The sequence below is a fragment of the Podarcis filfolensis genome, assembly GCF_964270895.1.
Source record: "Podarcis filfolensis genome assembly, chromosome: 3".
In the NCBI taxonomy this organism is placed as follows: domain Eukaryota; kingdom Metazoa; phylum Chordata; class Lepidosauria; order Squamata; family Lacertidae; genus Podarcis; species Podarcis filfolensis.
In genome coordinates, this window is record NC_139606.1 from 121,981,838 (window position 1) to 122,001,282 (window position 19,445).

Sequence of the window (19,445 nt, forward strand, 5' to 3'; positions counted from 1 at the left end):
TTGGACAAAAAGGTGGGACAGAAATGCCATAATAAAGGCAGCCCAGCCAATAATCTGGGAGCTGCCAGATGGGTCTGGCATGACTTGTTTTCGAGAAACCCCTGCAGCTCAGCAGGTCCTGGAGATCGGAATTCACTTGAAGAAGCCAGGTGTCCAGTTACTCCCACTTTTCCGATCCTGGACTTCAGCTCCCTCCTTACATCATTTATTCTTTGATTACTAGGTTGGGCATCACTTTCCTTATGCAGCCACACTGTTTTCCTTAGATGCCTCTCACTTTTCTTTCCTGTTGGGACTGCCTGCATTTGGGCCTTCAATATTTCACCTTGAAGAAGCTCCCATTTCTTTTAGCATTTCAGAACATAGGATCTCGCCCAGTATCTCCTTAAGCCTTTTAAAATTGGCCGCCTTAAAGTGAATTCCTGACTACACTCAGCTTTCGTTTCCCTCTGTCTCAGGAAACCTCAAGAGGACATGATCACTTCCGAGTTTCCCAGTACTTCCACTTTGTTGATCAGTTCCCATCTGTTGGTGAGGACCAGGTCCAAGACAGATGATCCCCTTCTTGTTTCTTCCACCTTCTGGGTCATGAAATTGTCAGTGAGGCAATTCCGCAGGGTCTCTTTCCATAGACCAGGGCTAGAGGCTTCCATCTCTTTCTTCTTCCTTTTTTCCTGTTAATGGAAGTTCAGAGTCGGGGCTGTGGTGCAGTCCAGCCCTGGCTCCTAGCAAGACTCAGCCACGCTTGCTCAGGAAACATTTCTCTTCTCCTGACCATGTATCAGTCTGATAACAGACCAATATGTTTGCTTTGTAGGATTTGCTAGCACCTCTAGATTGGACCATCAGAACTTGGCAGAAAACGAAAGGATTCCTTCCGATCTCTTGGAGGCTTCATGAGAGCCCAGATGGATGAGCAAGACTCAGCTGACCCTGAAGCAGGAGGAGGCCCTGCCCTCCAAACTGGGAGCAGTGGGAGATTTGGGGGAAATTCAGAGCAGAAGATCCCAAGTGAGGAGGACACCCTCTGCTCAGAGGTGCAGAGCCAGCAGTTGAGACAGTTCTGCTCCCAGGAGGCCAAAGGACCCCGAGAGGCTTGCGGCCGACTCCACCACCTCAACTGTCGGTGGCTGAAGCCAGAAAGTCATACGAAAGCTCAGATGCTGGACCTGGTGATCTTGGAGCAGTTCCTGGCTGTCCTTCCGCTGGAGATGGAGAGCTGGGTGAGGGAATGTGGAGCGGAGACCAGTTCCCAGGCTGTAGCCCTGGCTGAAGGTTTCCTCCTGAGTCAGGCAGAGGAGAGAAAGCAAGCAGAGCAGCAGGTGAGAGAGACTTTCCTCTGGAAACTCCCAAGGGGCTCCAGGCAAGACAGGGAGCCTTCCAAGATGCTCTCCTAACGGCTCGCCCTCTTTGGAGAAGCAAGGGATGAGATCTGCTCCCCTAAAGTGTTTGCTCCGATCTTTCCTTTTCTAATCCTTCTCCCCATTCTCTGTTTTAAATCCTTGTTACTCTTTCAGGGAAAGGGTCTCTTTGCGGAAATGGGCCTGGATTCCTGTGAGGCAGAAAAGACTCTGTTGGACGCCAGAGGGAGGCCACTGGGTAAGGAGGAACTCGTCTTTCTTCTCATTCTGTGGATCTTGAAACTAATCTTTGGGTTCTGTTCATCTTTAGGGGGGGGGAGCACTTGGGGCCAAGAGCCCAAAGGAGGGGAGATGTATTTTGACAGAACAAAAATTTGAAATGGGTACAATGTCAAAATGCACTCAACAAGCAAGACCTTTTCCATGGCACATCTATGGCACTTATCTCCAAGTGCTGAACCTCTAGTTACAGGTAGGTAGCCGTGTTGGTCTGCCATAGGCGAAACAATATTAAAAAATTCCTTCCTGTAGCACCTTAGAGACCAGTTTGTTATTGGTATGAGCTTTCGTGTGCATGCACACTTCTTTAGATACACTGAACCAGACTTCTGAAAGAGACTTCTGTTTCAGTGTATCTGAAGAAGTGTACATTCACACAAAAGCCCATACCAATAACAAACTTAGTTGGTCTCTAAGGTGCTACTAGAAGGAATTTTTTTTATGGTGAACCTCTGAGAGACGCAGGAGCTGATGGCTTGCCATTGACCTTTGTCTCTTGCAGGTGAGAGATGGATGCCCCCCAGACCTCCTCATCCATCTTTTCATGAGAATGGAGGAGAAGCAGCAGCTGTGGAAACAGATCTGGTATGGGGAAAGAGCTTTGTGGGGAAAGAGTCAGAGGAGTGGGGCAGCCAGGGAGCCTCTGGGCCGGAAAGAATTTCTCCTCCTCTTGGCTTCTGTCAAAGCCTCGGTCCTGAACAAAGATGGACAATGCCATTCGAGAAGCTCTATGTGCTGACAGGAATGAACAGCCATCTCTCCTTAACTGGGCTTCGGAATGTCACTTTTATTATTATGATTTATCATTAGCTGCAGGTATATTTCTATATTGATCGTTAGATGCCAAAATCTAATCAGGCTTTTAAGCAGTTGAGAAGCCATAGCAAACAGTGGCCGGGATTCACCTCAGCAGCCCCATCAGCTGTACAAGGGGATTCCCCTCCTCCCTTTTTTTATAAAATAATATTTATTACTTTTAAACCTTACAAAAAGGAGAAAAGAAAAGAAAAAAAGCAAAAGCAAAAGAAAGAAAAAACAATACAGTTCAATATATAAACAATACTCAACACAACATTAACACATTAAACAAAACGAAAGCAAAAACAATTCAAAAAACACACATCATACCATCTCAATACCCTCTCTTTCATTTCCTTGTTTCATCGACCTCCTCTCACCTCCCTTTTTGTATTCCATTTCTATTAATTATTTCAGCAAATCCTTTCCATCTTTCTCTATTTTCTGTCATCTGGTTATCTGAACATATTTTAACCTTATTTTCCATTAATGCTATAGTGCTTATTTATGCTTACAGTGGTGCCCCGCAAGACAAATGCCTCGCAAGACGGAAAACCCGCTAGACGAAAGGGTTTTCCGTTTGCGATGTGCTTCGCAAGACGAATTTCCCTATGGGCTTGCTTCGCAAGACGAAAACGTCTTGCGAGTCTCGCCATTTTTTTTCCGCTTTCCCCCCCTTTTTCAAAGGCGCTAAGCCACTAATAGCCTTTTAGCAGCTTAGCCGCTAATCCTTTAATAGCCGCTAAGCCGCTAAATCGCTAATAGCGCTAATCCTCTTAGCCGCTAATGGGGTTGCTTCGCAAGACGAAAAAACCGCTAGACGAAGAGAATCGCGGAACGGATTCTTATTGTCTTGTGAGGCACCACTGTAATTCCTTATAACATTTCTACTAAAGCCGTATAATTCCATTCCAACATTTTTCTAACACTCATTAATTTTACATTATTTCCATATATAGACTTTAAACTTTTTCCAATATTCTTCCACCGTCTCTTCTCCCTGGTCTTGGATTCTGCCAGTCATTTCCGTCCATTCCATCTAGTCCATCAACCTGGTGATCTTCTGTCCGAGGCTCTTAACACTTCTCCAAGTCCCTTCTGCAGGTCTTCTTCATATTTATACATGCACTTTACTTTGTCTTCTCCTGATCTTGTTCTTATTTTCCTTCCTTTGATGCTGAAGAATAGATCTCGGGGAAATTCCCACCTAGCAATGTTTTTATTCCTTCTCGACAAGTCAGCCAAATCTCCATAGTTAAAACTAAGATTCAAAAGATATTTCAGGACGTATTTCAAAGTTCCTCCAAATCTGGCGGTCCCCACAACTCCAGTCTCCTCCTGACCCAAGTCCAGGTCCCAAAGGTCAGTAAATCCCTGCATGAAGGGATCTATCCAACTTTCCTTCTCCAGTCCAAGCGGGGCTCCAATCCTCAAAATCTGACTTTCTCTAAATTCAATCATAAAAAGCATCAACTTATAGTCATCAAATTGCATCTGTAAGGCTGGGGCTCTCTCCCTCTCCACTTGTGCTACTTTAGGTTCAACAACAACAACTTTCTCCCCCGCCTTCTCCACAATTTGCCATGTCAAAGTAGATCCCTGTATCGATTCCTGAATAGTTTCTGTATTAATATTCACTTTTTGTCCCAAATTAGTCACTTTTTGTTCCAAGTTATCAATTTTTATAGTCATCGCATCCATCTTCTTATGGAGCTGTTCCAGTGAATCATTTATCTTACATAATGCAACCACTAAGGCTTCTTCTGTCAACATTCTTAACGCTCCAAGGTCAATCCCAGATTCTCACAGTTTTTTATCTTGCAGCTGGAAATTCCCCCAGCTCAGCTCATGTAACAATTTCAAAGGCTTCCTCTAGGGGGAAACAATTTCTATTTGTATCAATCCTTTTAAGCACAGTTCAAGCAATAAATTTAGTTTCAATTTTCAGTTACTTTTACTCCTTTTTAAACGCAGAAGGAGACAATGGAAACAATGTATTTCTTTTTTTTTTTAATAATATTTTTATTTTTCCATATAAACACAATACAACAAACATAAACATACAAAAACAAAAACAAAACAAAAAACATGTATCATTTCATATCCTAATTTCATATCCTATCTTCCCCGACTTCCTCATGCCTCCCCTTTCTGTATTCCAAATTCTTATCGATTGTTCAGCAAATCTTCCCTTATTTTAATTTAAATTTAGACTATTCTTCCTTATTCTCCTTGTCTTAACCATTGCTAATAGTAACCATTTACTTTCCAGTCCAACATCATTCTAACTTTCATTAACTTTGTGATATTTCTTTAAATAGTCCTTGAATTTTTTCCATTCTTCTTGCGCTGCTTCTCTTCCCTGGTTTCGGATTCTGCTCGTCATTTCTGCCAAGCCCATATAGTCTATCACCTTCATCTGCCATTCTTCCAGTGTGGGTAGTTCTTGCGTCTTCCAGTACTTCGCAATGAGTATTCTAGCTGCTGTTGTAGCATACATAAAAAAAGTTATATCCGTCTTTAACACCCCTTGGCCGACAATACCCAAGAGAAAGGCCTCTGGTTTCTTGGGGAAAGTATATTTAAATACCTTTTTAAGTTCATTATAGATCATTTCCCAGAATGCCTTAATCTTCGGGCAGGTCCACCAAAGATGAAAAAATGTACCTTCAGTTTCTTTACATTTCCAACATTTGTTGTCAGGCACATGGTAAATCTTTGCAAGCTTGACTGGGGTTATGTACCACCTATATATCATTTTCATAATGTTTTCTCTTAAGGCATTACATGCCGTAAATTTTATCCCGGTGGTCCACAACTTTTCCCAATCAGCAAACAAGATATTATGACCAATGTCCTGAGCCCATTTAATCATGACCGATTTAACCATTTCATCTTGTGTATTCCATTTCAGCAGCAAATTGTACATTTTGGACAAATTCTTAGTACTGGGTTCTAACAGTTCTGTCTCCAATTTTGATTTTTCCACCTGGAAGCCAATTTTACTGTCCAGTTTAAACGCTTCATTTATTTGATGGTAGTGGAACCAGTCTCTCACCTTCCCTTTTAATTTCTCAAAACTCTGCAATCTCAATTTGTCCCCTTCCTTTTCCAAAATTTCCCAGTATCTTGGCCACTTGGACTCCATATTTAACTTTTTAACTGCCTTAGCTTCCATTGGCGACAGCCACCTTGGAGTTTTATTTTCCAGCAAGTCTTTATATCTGTCCCAGACATTTAGTAGTGCTTTTCTGACAATATGATTTTTAAAACTTTTATGTGCTTTAACCTTGTCATACCACAAATATGCATGCCACCCAAAAATATTGTTAAAACCTTCCAAATCCAAAATGTCTGTGTTTTCAAGAAGTAGCCATTCTTTCAGCCAGCAGAAAGCTGCCGCTTCATAGTAAAGTTTAAAGTCTGGCAGGGCAAACCCCCCTCTTTCCTTTGAATCCGTTAGTATCTTAAATTTAATTCTGGGCTTTTTGCCCTGCCAGACAAATTTAGATATGTCTTTTTGCCACCTCTTGAAACAATCCATTTTATCAATTATTTGCAATGCTTGGAACAAAAACAACATTCTTGGCAATACATTCATCTTTATAACTGCAATACGGCCTAACAAGGAAAGCTTTAAGTTGGACCAAATCTCCAAATCTTTTTTCACTTCTCTCCAAGTTTTTTCATAATTATCTTTAAACAAATTCACATTTTTAGCTGTCATATTTATACCCAAATATTTCACTTTTTTAACCACAGTCAACCCTGTCTCATTCTGGAACCTTTCCTTTTCTATCTGTGTCAAATTTTTCTCCAAAACCTTTGTCTTAGACTTATTCAATTTAAATCCTGCCATTTGACCAAACTCTTGAATTATTTCCAAAACTCTTTTCGTGCTAGCTTCTGGCTCTTGCAATGTAAGTACTAAGTCATCTGCAAATGCTCTCAGTTTATATTGTTTAGCTCCGACCTGAATCCCTTTAACCAACTGGTCCCTCCTAATCATATTAAGCAAAACCTCCAGGACCGATATAAAAAGTAATGGGGAGATAGGGCACCCCTGACGTGTCCCTTTTTCAATCTTGAACTCCACATCTTGAAATAACCACATTATTTACAATTAGTTTGGCTTTCTGTTCAGAGTATATTGCACCTATACCATTTTCAAACCCTTGGCCTACCCCCATCCCCCGGAGGTTCTTCAACATAAAACTCCAAGAAATGTTGTCAAAGGCTTTCTCGGCATCCACAAATATCAAAACAGCTTTAGTGTTTATGTTCACTTCCAGCTTTTCCAAAATGTCAATTATATTCCTTACATTGTTCGACAAGTGCCTTTTTGGGAGAAAGCCCGCTTGGTCCCCGTGAATCTCCTCCATCAAAACTCTCTTCAGTCTTTTTGCCAAAATATCAGCAAAGATTTTGTAATCCACATTCAATAACGAAATGGGTCGGTAGTTTTTAAGTTGGGTCTTTTCAGTCTCTGTCTTTGGTATAAGTGTAATGTAGGCCTCTCTCCACGTATCGGGTGCCCTTTTCCCCTCCATAATCTCATTGCAGACTTCCTTCAAAGGTTGTATCAACCCTTCCTTCAAAACTTTGTAGTATTTGGAAGTCAGTCCATCCGGTCCAGGGGATTTGCCCAGCGTCATGCCTTGAATGGCATCTTCTATTTCTTGTGCTGATATCTCCTGGTTCAATATTATCTTGCTTTCTTGCGAAACCTTTTTCAGCCCATTTTCCTCGAGGAACTGTTGTATGTCCATTTCTTTTTGCGGCCCTTGTGTGTAAAGTTGTCTAAAGTAGTTCTGAAAACAATTCCTAATTTCCGCTGGGTTGCTTATGTTTTTTCCTTCCACTTCTATATTTGTTACCGTGTTGAGTTTTTGTCTCTTCTTTATTTGCCAAGCCAGTAACTTGCCACATTTATCAGCAGATTCAAAGGTCTTTTGTCTCATTTGTTTAATTTTCCACTCTAATTCTTGATTCATCAGTTCCATATATTGCGTTTGATGAAATTTGATTTCTCTTAGAATCTCTTGGGATTTTGGCTTCGATCTTAATTGTTTTTCCCCTTCTTTTATCTTTTCCAAAATTCTCTCCTTTTTCTCATTTTGCTTTCTCTTCTTTAAAGTATTTTGCTGAATCAAAAACCCTCTCATCACGGCTTTGCTTGCGTCCCATACTATTCTTTTTTCTACTTCAGACCTTAAGTTGATTTCAAAATAGTCTTTCAAGGTTTTTTGGGCCTTCTTGCAGATCTCCTCGTCTCTAAATAAGGTGTCATTCATTCTCCATCTGAAGGAACCAGTTGTTGTTTGCCTCATCACCATCTTTACAGCATTATGGTCGGAGAAAGTTTTTGGGCAGATTTCTACTTTTTTTATGTTCGGAGCCATACTGCTAGTCACCCAGATTTGGTCAATCCTTGTCCATGTCATTTTGGCTTCAGAAAAGAAGGTTCCCTCTCTTTCTAATGGGTGTTTTGTTCTCCAAATATCAATCAAGTCCATATTGTCAGTCATTTCAAAAAAAGTCTTTGGTAGTCTTCCATCTTTTGTTATTACCTGTCTTTGTGCCTTGTCCATATTTGTTGAAACCACTCCATTCATATCTCCCATCAAAATTAAGTTGTAATCCATATGGTCCATCAAAATTTCATGCAACTTCTTAAAAAATTCAGCTTTCCCTTCGTTTGGTGCATAGATTCCCACTATCAGATACTTCTCTCCTTGAGATTGAATTTCAATTGCCAAATATCTTCCTTGATCATCTTTAAAGATTTGTTTCGGTTGCAATTTTTCTTTTGCATAGATCACCACTCCTCTCTTTTTTACTCTGTCTGAAGATATAAATTCCTGTCCCAGTCTTTTATTTATTAATAATTTTCTGTGTGCTCTTGTCACGTGGGTCTCTTGTAGGCAAATCAAGTCCAATTGGTCTTTCTTTAAGGCATGAAATATACTTTTTCTCTTCCTGGGAATATTTAAGCCATTACAATTCCAGGTTAGAAGTTGCAGAGCCATGATGGGATTATTTACTCCTTCCTCCTACAGCTCCCTGTTTTTGTTCCTCGTCTGTCGGTGGTACCGTGTTCGTGTCCAGTGATAGATGCCCTTGTCCTGGAAATGTCTCTTTCTGTAGGTCTTCTTCGTGTTCTCCCAAGAACTTGTCTTTATCACTTACAGTCTTTATTCTTCTCTTCTTTCCCTTATATTTAAAAGACAAGCCTTGGGGAAATTCCCACCTGAATGGTATGTAGTTCTTCTTCAGCAGTGTCACCAGGTCCTTATAATGTCCTCTTGCGTCCAAGATACTCTTAGGGATGTCTTTAAAGATCTCAATAAAAAAGTCTTCAATTCGAAGGGCTGTTTGGTAGTGCAGGTTCAGTATTTTATCTCGCTCCTCCTTTGATCTTAAAGTAATAAGACAATCTCTGGGTCGATTTCTCTTCTGTCTTATTCCCAATCTAAATGCACTTTCTATCTTAAAGTCCTCTTTCTTCAGCTCCTGCTTCCAAAAATCAGAAAATTCTTTTGTCAAATAATCCACCAAGTTCTCTCCTTCCTTTTCCGGCACAAGTCTGATCCTCAGGTTCCTCTCCTTGCGTTGCATATCCTGCATAGAGAGTGCCAGTTCATATTCATCCAATTTCTTGTAAACTGGTGGAAATTTTTCCTCCGCAGCAGTTGCAATTTCCTTAGCTTCCTCAGCTATCTTTCGTGTTATAGATGAATCTTCCAATAATTTCCCAATTGCTTCTGCATTTGAGTTCACTTTATTCCCTAGGTCAGTTATACTTTTAGTATTTAGGTCAATTTTCCCAGAGATTTCTTCAATTTTTTTATTTGTTTCAGCAACTTGTACTTTAGTTTCAGCAACTTGCAATTTAGTCTCCGCACCTTGCTTTTTTAGTTCCTCCAAAGAGTCATTTATCTTCTCCAATACCTTAGCAAATGATTCTTCTGTAGACATTGCTTTCACTTTTGGCTTTGCAGCCACTATAGTTCCAGAGGCTCCTGTTACAGAAGCCCTTCTTTGCATGAAAGTGTCAATTTTGTATTGTCTGCCAGATCTCAAGGTTGTTTCTTGTAACTCCCCTTTCTCTTTACCATCTGCCATAACAAAGTCTTTTAGTCAAGGTCATTCCCAGACTTTGAAACTCACAAAGTTCTCAAATTTTAAACTCCACTTGTTGCTGAAACAATTTGTAGGTCCTCTAGGGGGCGTAGAGTCAGTTCTATGCTTCTCAAAGTAATCCCACACTCTTCAAAAAAGAAGGAATAAAAGTTTCCTAGTCCCTTTCAATTTTTCTTTCCTTTTTCAAGGGGATCCCAGTCAATAGTGTCCTGTATGTAACTTTGTAATACCACAGAAACAGTGTTTCAAATTGGAAGTAACCAAAGTCAATTTGAGATACTTTTTAGCTTCTTATAGCAACAGTCCTTAGCCGGTTCCTTTTCTCCGGCAGTCCGATCCCAGGTTAAAGAGCAGCGATACTTAATCCAATTCTTTTAAATTGGCAGGGAAACACTTTTAAAATCTTCTTCCCCCCCCTCCTGCCTTCGGGGGGGGGGAGTTCTTTGCTTTGGTGGTGGATTTCTTAAATCCCGCAAGTTTCCTCTCAAGCAGTTACAGCTAGAGTGCCTTTCGCTTTGATCTTGCTACAGAACGGAAAGCAGACTTCCTTTTTAGTGCTTATCCGTCTCGGTGCCCAATTTCTTTATTTTAGAATCCAATTTATACTTTAGCAGTCAATCCTACTCACGGATAGTTGTTCTTTTAATCCAATTTCACGGGAAGAAGTCAGCGCTCTCCGCTAATGGCGACGCGGCTTCGCTTCGCAGGCTGGGTGAAGACGACTCTCAGCACCGCTCCAAGACCCCTCCGCTGCTCCGGAGCCTTTAAAAAGGCTATTTCGCAGCGTCGGGGGGGCGCAAAGGTGCCCGCCGAGTCTCCAGTTCACAGGCAACGCGCCTGTGATTTTTAGGGGTCCCCGCTTCGCCGTAGCTGACAGGACCCGAACCCACGAAGCAGATCTCTCCCGGAGCTCCAGTTGAGATCCGCCATTAAGCGCCGGCGCTAACCGGAAGTCCGGAAACAATGTATTTCTCTTATTTAACTAGCTGTCAACAAACGATCTATTCACAGTCAATGAGCATTTCCAAAATGTCAGTCTTACTAGCAGCCCATTTCCAGGTTCAGAGCGGTGGTAATTTGACTTTCTTCACTCTCTCCTGCAGGCTTACACGATCCAAAATTTCCCCCCTCTTCTCCTGCTTCCAAGGGGGGTTTGATAATTTTAGCCGATGGAAGTTTAATCCTTTATGGAAGGCTTTCCAAGACTTTAGCTTGCAGCCTCTTTGCTTCAGTCTATTTACAAAAGGGGAAGGCGGACTTCCTGTTTGAAACCTCCCCGTTTCGGTTCCAAATTAAGACGTTTAAAAATCCAATTTTCCGTTCTACTCACGGGTAGTTGTTTTAAGATCAAATTGTCCACAGGAAAAAGTCAGCACTCTCTGGCAACAGCAATGCGGCTTCGCTCCGTGAAAGAAGCAGTCAATTCGAAGCACCGTGCCGCTCACCCCACGTCGCTCCGGATCCCTGAAACCAGGTTTCCCCGCGAGTAGGGGAGGCGCAAAAGGTGCCAGCCGAATCCCACGTTCACAGGCTTCTCCCGCCTGTGATTTTTTGTGGGTCCCCGCCTTTGCCGTGGCAGCCAGACCCTAATTTCCACGAAGCAAATTCCTCCCGATCAGAGGAATTCAGCCATTACCGGAGGCGCTAACCTGGAAGTGGGGATTCCCCCCCTCCCTGTCTCTGTGCCCCCATGAGCCCCTTGAAGTTGGCTGTAGGGCAGAGGGAGGGTCCCATCACCGCCCAAGCATCGCACAGCGGGAGTAGGGAAGGGATCGTTCTGTCTGGCAGACAGGAATACTTCCACAGACAGAATAATTTGAAGAACAGCATGTGGAGTTCCACCCATTCACACAAAGATTAATACCCATCATTAGAATGCACAGTAAAATAAATGATTGAAATGCTAAAATAGGCATCCAGACCTAAAACGTGCAGCAAAATAATCCCATTAAAAGAACACAACAATGAACGGGCAGAAAACAACTAAGCAATGTGTAGTAGATAATCTTTATGCTATCTCAGAAGAGGACCTTTTTCCTTTTCCTTCAGGGTCCTCTGTGCTTTGAAGATGTCGCTGTGTATTTCACCGAGGAGGAGTGGGCGTTGCTGGATCCTGACCAGAGAGCTCTGCATAAGGAAGTCATGGAGGAGAATCGTAGGATTGTGGACTCTCTCAGTAAGGCTTCCTGCTGGATCATAGTATCTGTTTTGAAATACACACACACACACACACACACACACACACCCCTACCTCCACCTGTGAGAATCCTGCAATATTTTGATGGCGCTTGACAGCATCTGGGATTCTCATTCCCCGCAGCTCACCTTGAATCTACTGTTCTGTCTGCGAATATTCTTGCCCCACATATGCCTTTTTAAACTATGACCAGGCTGGTCTGAGCTGCCCAGACCTTCTTGAATGTAACCTTCCATGTGTTGGCAGAAGTAGCAGCTTCTGTGAGGTTTTCTGCTTTTGCTTCTGTCACTTTCTGGTTGACCAAAGAGACAACTGGCCTTGCAGATGGAGGAGATTCCACGATTAGGTCAAACAAAATCCACCCTGGAAGATGCCAGGCTGTTTGAATCTCAGGTTCCCATCAATCTGTGTGTCTTTGAGAGTCAACAAAGGCAGTGAACCCTGTAGTAAGACCTCAGATCTAACTCCCTTCCGTTCTTCATCTATCACAAACATTCATTAGCAGTCTTCCATAATTTGGGGCTCTATTTCTTCCTAAGGCTCTAATCGGTTTCTCTCTTTGATGCAGGTGCTGATGGATTGGAAATTATGAACAAGGGGAACCGTGACAACATTCACACAGTGGGGAAGTTGTATAAATATTTGGAGTGTGGAGAGAGTTATAGTCTGAGCTCCCATTCTACTTCCCATAAAATATATCCTATTGGGAAAAATCATTATCGGTACTTGGAAGATGGGAAGACGGTTCGTCAGAAGACATTTCTCACTTTCCCTAAAACAACTCAAAGCAGGGAGAAACCCCATCAGTGTTTGAAATGTGGGAAGAGCTTCAGTCACAGGGCTGTGCTCAAGGCCCATCAAAGAATTCATACAGGAGAGAAACGCTATAAGTGCTTGGAATGTGGAAAGAGCTTCCGGCAGAAAGCTAAGCTCACAGATCATCAAAGAATTCATACAGGGGAGAAACCATACCAGTGCTTGGAATGTGGGAAGAGCTTCAGTCGGAAGGACCATCTCATATCCCATCAAAGTATTCATACAGGGGAGAAACCATATCAGTGCTTGGAATGTGGAAAGAATTTTAGTCGGAGGGATACCCTTACTTCACATGAAAGAATTCACAGAGTGGAGAAACCATATAAATGCTTGGAATGTGGAAGGGGGTTCATTAAGGGCTGCCAGCTCACTTCCCATCAAACAATTCACACTGGGGAGAAACCCCATCAATGCTTAGAATGTGGGAAGAGCTTCACTCGCAAGAATAGTCTCACTTCCCATCAAAGAATTCATACAGGGGAGAAACCCTATAAGTGCTTGGAATGTGGAAAGAGCTTCAGGCAGAAAGCTAAGCTCACAGATCATCAAAGAATTCATACAGGGGAGAAACCATATCAGTGCTTGGAATGTGGAAAGAATTTTAGTCGGAAGGATGCCCTTACTTCACATGAAAGAATTCACAGAGTGGAGAAACCATATAAATGCTTGGAATGTGGAAGGGGGTTCATTAAGGGCTGGCAGCTCACTTCCCATCAAACAATTCACACTGGGGAGAAACCCCATCAGTGCTTAGAATGTGGGAAGAGCTTCACTCGCAAGAATAGTCTCACTTTCCATCAAAGAATTCATACAGGGGAGAAACCATATCAGTGCTTGGAATGTGGAAAAAGCTTTAGTCGCAAAAATAGTCTCACTTCCCATCAAAGAATTCATACAGGGGAGAAGCCATATCAATGCTTGGAATGTGGAAAGAGCTTCAGTAGGAAGAGACCTCTCACTTGCCATCAAAGAAGTCATACAAGGTATGAACCCTATAAATGCTAGGAGTGTGGAAAGAGCTTCAATCGGAGGTCCTTTCTCATTTCCCATCAGAGAATTCATACAGGGGAGAAACCATATCAGTGCACAGAATGTGGGAAGAGCTTCACTCGCAAGAATAGTCTCACTTCCCATCGAAGAATTCATACAGGGGAGAAACTATATCAGTGCTTGGAATGTGGAAAGAACTTCAGTCAGAAGGGACATCTTACTTCCCATCAAACAGTTCACCGTGAGGAGAGCCCATATCAATACTTGGAATGTGGAATGAGCTTCAGATGGAAGAAAAATCTCACTTTCCATCAAGGAACTCACAGCAGGGAGAATCATGGTATTTGAAGATGGGTCTCCTATCTCCTCTCAATCTCCTCTTTTCTGGGCTAAGCCTACCCAGCTCCTTCTCTCGTTCCTTAAAAGGCTTGGTTTCCAAATGCTTGATTATATTGGTCACCCTTCTCTGCACAGATTCCAACTTCTCAATATCCTCCTTTGATTGTGACATCCAGAATTGAGCACAGGACTCCAGGTGTGGTCTGACCAAGGCAGAAAGGAACATAGCATTACTTCCCATGACCTGGACATTAGATGTCTGTTGAGATAGCCTGAAATAGCATTAGCTTATTTTGCTACGGACTCACCTTGTTGACTCATGTTAAGCTTTTGGTGTCCTAAGACCCTTAGATCCTTTTCACATATGCTGCTGGCAAGCGTAGTGTTTCCCATAGAATTGTAGAGGTCTAATGGACTTAGAGACATCACCTTGCCAACAAAGGTCCGTATAGTAAAAGCTATGGTTTTCCCAGTAGTGATGTATGGAAGTGGGAGATGGATCATAAAGAAGGCTGATCGCCGAAGAATGGATGCTTTTGAATTCTGGTGCTGGAGGAGACTCTAGAGAGTCCCCTGGACTGCAAGAAGATCAAACCTCTGCATTCTGAAGGAAATCAGCCCTGAGTGCTCACTGGAAGGACAGATCCTGAAGCTGAGGCTCCAAGACTTTGGCCACCTCATGAGAAGAGAAGACTCCCTGGAAAAGACCCTGATGTTGGGAAAGATGGAGGGCCCAAGGAGAAGGGGACGGCAGAGGATGAGATGGTGGGACAGTGTTCTCGAAGCTACCAGCATGAGTTTGACCAAAGTGCGGGAGGCAGTGGAAGACAGGAGGGCCTGGCGTGCTCTGGTCCAGGGGGTCACAAAGAGTCGGACAACACTAAACGACTAAACAACAACAACAATGGTCTTACTGGACCACAAGCTGAACATGAGTCAACCGTCTGATGGCATCCAGCATGGAATGTGTCCCTCCGTTTTTCAGCATTTTTAGTAGTTTAGCAGTCTCTGCTCTTTGAGGAAGGTGGAGTGGATGTCTGAAACTCAATGTCAAACTGAAACTCAATCCAGATAAGACTGAGGCAGTTAGTGGGTGGTGCCCTAGACCAGATGGCTGGGAGATGGCCAGCTCTTAAAAATTCTTTTAAAAAATTAAATACACGATAACTTTAACCTTTCCAAAACATAAAAAATATCAAGGTTCAGACCTTCAGACCTCCCCGCCATGGGTTCCAGTTCTAAAGATTCTACCTTTTCCTTTTTTCCTGCATCTTTTACCATTACCCATCTACAGTGGTACCTCGGGTTACATATGCTTCAGGTTACATACACTTCAGGTTACAGACTCCGTTAACCCAGAAATCGTATCTCGGGTTAAGAACTTTGCTTCAGGATGAGAACAGAAATTGTGCTCCGGCGGCGAGGTGGCAGCAGGAGGCCCCATTAGCTAAAGGTTTAGCTTCAGGTTAGCTTCAGGTTAAGAACGGACCTCCGGAACGAATTAAGTACTTAACCCGAGGTACCACTGTATTATGTAATCATAGTAACCAAAGCTGAGTTCACATTACAAGTGTCATTGTATCCCTGCCCATGATTTTAACTGTCTACAGTGATCTTTCAAGTATACAATAAAATTATTCTAGTCTTTTAAAAATACTTGTTCTTCCAGGTTTCTGATCTTTCCCCTTAGTCTCGCCATTTCTGCGTATTCCATTAGTTTGGTCTGCCGCTCTTCTTTAGTCTTCTTTCCATCTCTGGGCCAAAAACATTCTCACTGCCGTCATTGCATACATAAACAGTCCCTTATTTTCTATTAAATAATTTTTATTGGTTTACAACAAAAACAAAAACACATAATAATTTCACATCCAATTTTTCACAAATTATTTATTTTCTGGACTTCAGCTTTTCCGTTAATCACTGTTTAAACCTTTCTTTTTCTATTCCCTTTAAACAATACTTCTCGAATTTCACAGTGCTTCTTTAAATCCCTCTAGCGTTATCTGTCCCTCACTTATACTTTCCAGATATTCCACAAATTTTTGGTCTCTTAAATATCTAATCTTCCCAGTCAATTTATCCAATTCAGCATAGTCATTCTCCATTCTTCCATCGTCGGTATTTCCTGCTGTTTCCATTTTTGGGCCAGTAACACTCTTGCAGCTGTCACTGCATATTGGAAAAATTTACAGTCCTTTCTCTTTATCTCATTTCCTAATATTCCTAACAGAAAAGCCTCTGGTTTCTTTATAAATGTATATTTTAATATCTTCTTCAATTCATTATATATCCTTTCCCAGAAGCCTTTCACTTTCTTACATTCCCACCACATATGATAAAAAGAACCTTCTTTATCTTTACATTTCCAACACCTATTACATGTCTTATACATTTTCGCTAATTTTACCGGTGTTATGTACCATCTGTAAAACATTTTCATAACATTTTCTTTTAATGCCATACATGCTGTAAATTTTAAATTTTCTTTCCATAATCTTTCCCAATCCTCAAATTGTATGTTGTAACCAAAATCTCTGGCCCAATGTATCATTACCGACCTAACTTCTTCATCCTTCAAATTCCATTCTAGCAACAACTTATACATTTTGGATAAAATGTTGAAATCGTTATTTATTATTTCTGTCTGAAATTTTGAATCCTTGTCTGCATAACCACATTATTTGATATCTTTCCTAAACATTTCATTTATTTGAAAATAATGCAACCAGTCATATACATGTTATTTAACCTGTCCATATGGTTACATTTTCCATTTTCCTCCTTCTTTAAATAACAATTGGCCATATGTAATCCAATTACCTCTCATATTAACAGTCCCTTATTTTCTTTGGTAATTCATCACATATTATACCTAACAGAAAAGCCTCTTAAACACTTTCTTCAACTCAGTGCATATCATTTCCCAGAACGCTTTTACCACTCCACAGGACCACCACATATGATAAAAGGTACCTTCTTTCCTTTTACATTTCCAGCACAAATTTGAGCTGGTTCTATACATTTTTGCAATTTTATTCAGTTTTAGATACCAACAATACATCATTTTCATATAGGTTTCTTTCAACAGAACAGCAAGCCGTAAACTTCATATCCTCATTCCATAACTTTTCCCATGATAAAAATTGTATATTATAACCAAAGTCTCTTGCCCATCACTGATCTAACTTCATCATTTTTAGTATACCATTCTAGAGAGATGGCCTGCTCTTGATGGGGTTACACTTCCTCTGAAGGAGCAGCTTCATAGCTTGGGGGTTCTCCTGGATCCTTTGCTGTCACTCAAGACTCAGGTGGCCTCCGTGGCCCAGAGTGCCTTCCATCAGCTTCGGCTGGTGGCCCAACTACGCCTCTGTCTGGACAGGGATCACCTAACTACTGTTGTCTATGCTCTGGCAACCTCATGGTTAGCTTACTGCAATGCGTTACACGTTGGGCTGCCTCTGAAGACGGTTCGGAAACTGCAGCTGGTGCAGAATTCAGCGGCCAGGTTGCTCACCGGAGCAAGACGGTTTGAACATATTATACCAATCCTGATCCGACAGCACTAGCTGCCAATTCAGTGTGCTGGTTTTGACCTATTAAGCCTTAAACAGCTCAGGACCGCAATTCCTCAAGGACCGCCTCTCTCCATATGAACCTCCCCAGACCCTGAGATCATCTTCTGAGGCCCTTCTTCGTGTCCCTCCTCTTTGAGAGGTCCGGAGGGTGGCAGGAACAGGGCCTTCACTGCAGTGGCTCCCCATGTGAAGAATGCTCTCCCCAGGGAGGTTCCCCCAAGCGCCTTCGACATACACCTTTAGGCGCTGGGCAAAAATGTTCCTTTTTAACCAGGCCTTTGATTTGATTGGCATCTTATGCCCTTTTAAAATGTGTTTGGGGGGTGGGTTTATCAGGTGGTTGTTGTTTTTATTTTGAATATTCTGCAGTTTTATATCCTGTTTTTATTTTGTGAAAGCCTGTGGGCATAGGGCGGTATATAAATTTAATAAATAAGTCGAATGTCTCCTCCCAGGATTCTTTCCCCCTCTGGATAAACAGCTCCTGCTGAAGTTGGAGAGGGGTAGCGAGAGCGGCAGTAGCAGACCCAGCACCCCCCTCTTGCGCCCCAGAGGCGCTTGCTCTAAAGGGGAAGGGGAGGCCAAGGCAGGCCCCCTTTTCCTGCTCACACCAACATGTGGACCTTCCCTTCCTCTGTTTGGTGAGGCAAGGACCCCTGGACGGTCAGGTCCCGGCAAAGGCGACTGGGGTGCAGAGCCCATCTCGCTTCAGGCTGAGGGAGCCGGCAGTGTTGGTCTGCAGACAGCTTTAGGCGGCAGGACTGAACCGCTTCTGGTGCAACGGGACACCATGACAACTGCCAGAGCGCACAGAAACACCACAGTGGTACCTATTTCTCTACTTGCGCTGGTGTGCTTTTGAACTGCTAGGTTGGCAGGAGCTGGGACAGAGGAAGGGGAGCTCAGTCATGGGGGTTGGAAGCACAGACCTTCCGCTGGGCAGCCCAAGTCTCAGGGGATTATAGACCACAGAACCCCCTGCGCCCCAAGACCTCTCCATAGTTGTCAACCTTCCCGTTTTTTGCGGGAAGTTCCCTTATTCCAGCCCCGTTTCCGGCTGCTATCCTGGATAGATAACCTATAGACTGTCCCCGGGACAGGGGAGGCTGCTGATCCCTTATTTTCAAATCTGAAAGTTGACAGCTATGGCAGGATCCTGGGCCGGATAGGTCCCCTTTGGCGCGATGCACCTGCCTCAGGGCTCTTCCTGCATGGAGCCTCCAGGGGCAGAGCCAGTCTACCTTAGCGGGCCAAAGGCGCTCTCCTCCTGCTTGGGATGCCTGGGTGCCACTGTGGGCACAGGATCCTGGGTCGGATGGGTCCCTTTGGCGCGATGCACATTCCTCAGAGCTCTTCCTGCATGGAGCCTCCAGGGCCAGAGCCAGTCTACCTTAGAGCTGCAAGAGGTGCTCTGCTCCTGCTTGGGATGCCTGGGTGCCACTGTGGGCGCAGGATCCTGGGCCGGATGGGCCCCTTTGGCGCGATGCACCTTCCTCAGAGCTCTTCCTGCATGGAGCCTCCAGGGCCAGAGCCAGTCTACCTTAGCGGGCCAAAGGCGCTCTCCTCCTGCTTGGGGCGCCTGGGTGCCACTGTGGGCGCACGATCCTGGGCCGGATGGGTCCCTTTGGCATGATGCAGCTGCCTCAGAGCTCTTCTTGCATGGAGCCTCCAGGGGCAGAGCCAGTCTACCTTAGAGGGCAAAAGGCGCTCTCCTCCTGCTTGGGGGCGCCTGGGTGCCACTGTGGGCGCAGGATCCTGGGCCGGATGGGTCCCTTTGGCGCGATGCACCTTCCTCAGAGCTCTTCCTGCATGGAGCCTCCAGGGCCAGAGCCAGTCTACCTTAGAGGGCAAAAGGCGCTCTCCTCCTGCTTGGGGGCGCCTGGGTGCCACTGTGGGCGCAGGATCCTGGGCCGGATGGGTCCCTTTGGTGCGATGCACCTTCCT

General features: G+C 43.5%; 1 protein-coding gene across 1 annotated transcript in view; it reads left to right on the plus strand.

Annotated features, from left to right (window-relative positions):
* Positions 1–1,537: 1,537 nt before the first annotated feature.
* Positions 1,538–19,445, plus strand: part of LOC310758626 (uncharacterized protein) — a 40,174-nt gene continuing 22,266 nt past the window's right edge. The window contains exons 1-3 of the mRNA XM_083605398.1: positions 1,538–1,599; positions 11,631–11,757; positions 12,347–14,919. Coding sequence (XP_083461524.1) covers positions 11,724–11,757; positions 12,347–13,599 — 1,287 coding nt within the window. The 5' untranslated portion in view covers positions 1,538–1,599; positions 11,631–11,723 and the 3' untranslated portion in view covers positions 13,600–14,919. The remainder of the gene's footprint in view (positions 1,600–11,630; positions 11,758–12,346; positions 14,920–19,445) is intronic.